The following is a 2,645-nucleotide window of genomic DNA, read 5'->3' as shown; positions in this document are numbered from 1 at the left end:
TTAAAAGCACGTGACAACTAGGTATCACATTCATCTTCGATATGTCAACCTCCACGGCCACCCCGCCACCCAACAAGGTATATCGAGGTGATAACGAATTCATTAAAACTATTTTGAGTTATAAATATTGGTAAATTTTTTATAAACTTGTTCAAACTCGAAAATGTTAAGGTAAAACATTTTGTATTTAGGAATGGATGTAGAACTAACATGAACCTCTCATTTCAGCATGGCCATTTCCGTTAAATGAGCTAAATATTTTGGGCGAATTCCCTGATCATTTTGACTCAAATGGTTCTTACAACATAAACTGAAGCATCCAAGTTAATCGAGTTGTTCACCTCCTGTTGGCATGCAAATAGGCAGCTGCGATAGAGATCGAGAACAACAACATACTAAGTCTCTCCACCATCATCAGGCCATATGCCGACCTCGGAGTATCCACCTTCTGTGGCGCACGCCCTGAACATTCCGGTCGTGTTGTGTGGCATGCTAATCTCCCCAGAGACCGACACGGCCACCAGCCCGAAGTTCCCACGCGGCACGCCAGCCACGACGTGCTCCGCGGCATCCCGCAGAGTCAGGCCCTGGTGCTCCATCAAGGCCGCCACGTCGCGCGCCACAGTGTGCCTGATGATGGCCTCGCCCTTGCCCGTGGCGGACACCGCGCACAGAGCATTGGCGTAGGTGCCCGCGCCGATGACCGGGGTGTCGCCGATCCTGCCGGCCATCTTGTTCACCATCCCGCCCGTGGACGTCGCCGATGCCAGGTTGCGGGAGGCGTCGACGGCCACACAGCCCACCGTGCCGGTCCGGCTGTTGTCGTCTTTGGGAGGCTGGCCTTCCATTGGCTGGGTGTAATCGATCTGGGCAGCAAAAAGGAAGGCAGCAAGAATCAAAACCAATTAATGTTTGTGCTGAACCAACAATCTTGTGGTTAGATTATTCTGAAAAATGTATCATTTCTGGTTCGTTTGTTTTTAAACAGTGGAATGGTGAATCAGGAGCTCTGCGTACAAGTCTATGTGACTATGTGCTTCGCTATGAATGAACCGAAATTCGGTTTTGCCAAAGTAATCGCATCCATTGGTAACTTCTGATACATTGTGATTGCCAGATCTTGGTGCATGAAGACATGAATGGACCTAAGGTTTGTCAGGACATGTGCAAAGCGAGTCGTTTGAAGCCTGAACATACAGAGGATACGATATGATCTTTTTTCTGAAGTGTAAAGATATGATATGCAATCACACAGCAGGCACCAATTGCGTGGTGGCACACCTAAATGGACAAAAAAAAAATCTGTGACAGTACCTGCACCCTGTTGGCCTGTTTTGCTTGTCTGAGCCTGTCGATGTTTTCCTCCGTAATAAAGTGGCTTGGATCCACAGTCTCCACACCCTTGCAAGTTACCAACAACCAATCAAATCAAGAAATCTGAGGTGCCAAACATGATTCGTCCGTAAGCTAAACAGTAGGCCACACCACGTACGTATTGTGAAAGAGCAAGTTAAGAACAGATTTAATTAATTTATTTTTTGACAGCAAAGTTAGAACAGATTTGGGTTAACCCCATTTGCAGCGTGAAGGACAGATGAACATGGTCGAGATAGATGTATGAGTAGTTCAGGTACCTAACATATAATTCCTTGTTGAAACCAACAACTTCTTGCTAGTTCTAACTACACAGTACAATATACATCTGCAGGTTTAGTGCAAAGCAGGAAAAGAATATACTTTACAGGAAATTTTAACAGGCGATTCGGAATACCTGGTCCCTTGCAAAGGCCTCGGCGCCTTGGAAGGCGAGGTAGATGTGGGGCGTCTTGTCCATGACGAGCCTGGCGAGCGAGATGGCGTTGACGACGGTGGAGACGCCGGAGACGGCGCCGCAGCCCATGGTGGTGCCGTCCATTATGGATGCCTCCATCTCCACCGTGCCGTCGGTCGTCAGCACGGAGCCCCTCCCGGCGTTGAAGTGCGGGCAGTTCTCCAGCTCCCTCACCTGTGCGTCATAGACTCATAGATCTATCAAACTTAACAGGGGAGCGCTACGCAGTCAGGCATGTGTCGTGTTGTGCGTACGACGAGCTCGACGACGTCGAGGGCGGTCCGGCCGGCCTGGAGCGCGGCGACGCCGAGGTCGAGGCAGCGGCGGAGCGTGGCCAGGCGGGGCTCCCTGCGCTCCGGCGGCAGCGACCGCGGGATGTCCCCGGCGCCGCCGTGCAGCGCGATCGCCCAACCCATCACGAACCGCCGGCGCGGCTTTTTCGATCGATCGGCCTTCTTTTTTCCTTCGTTGCGGCTTCCGAACTAACCCGGCCGTCCTCCAGGGTCACCTGACCGTGGCGCCGATGGTATTTAACTTAATCAGCGAACCGCACGACACGGCCGCCATGCTGCTAGTGCGTCAGCCGCAAACAACAACCGTGATGACGTGACGCCTGCGCGAGTGCGCAATAAAAGTTCAATGGAGAGGCTACCTAACGTACGTCAGCTGCGGCGCTGGATGGGGACCGAATGACCGATGCTGCTCATATTGGTAGTGGCGTCGTCAGGGCCGTGCAACACCACGCCGGATGGATTGGCCGGGCGCCACCAACTTGGCTCCTTGGTCTTGGGAGTTGGGACGCGCTACGGCTGCT

At 52.1% G+C, this 2,645-nt stretch overlaps 1 protein-coding gene across 1 annotated transcript; it reads right to left on the bottom strand.

Moving 5' to 3' along the window:
• Positions 1-200: 200 nt before the first annotated feature.
• On the bottom strand, positions 201-2,443 carry LOC100840890 (isoaspartyl peptidase/L-asparaginase 1). The gene is made up of 4 exons (XM_003562268.4): positions 2,086-2,443; positions 1,772-2,005; positions 1,315-1,401; positions 201-866 (listed from the first exon to the last, which is right to left on the bottom strand). Exons 1-4 carry the CDS (start codon positions 2,245-2,247, stop codon positions 396-398), a joined length of 954 nt encoding a protein of 317 aa, XP_003562316.1. The 5' UTR covers positions 2,248-2,443; the 3' UTR covers positions 201-395.
• Positions 2,444-2,645: the final 202 nt, after the last annotated feature.

The sequence above is a fragment of the Brachypodium distachyon genome, chromosome 1 (genome assembly GCF_000005505.3).
Source record: "Brachypodium distachyon strain Bd21 chromosome 1, Brachypodium_distachyon_v3.0, whole genome shotgun sequence".
Taxonomy (NCBI): Eukaryota; Viridiplantae; Streptophyta; class Magnoliopsida; order Poales; family Poaceae; genus Brachypodium; species Brachypodium distachyon.
Note: the sequence above shows the minus strand (reverse complement) of the source record. Positions and strands in the feature narration are given on the sequence as shown.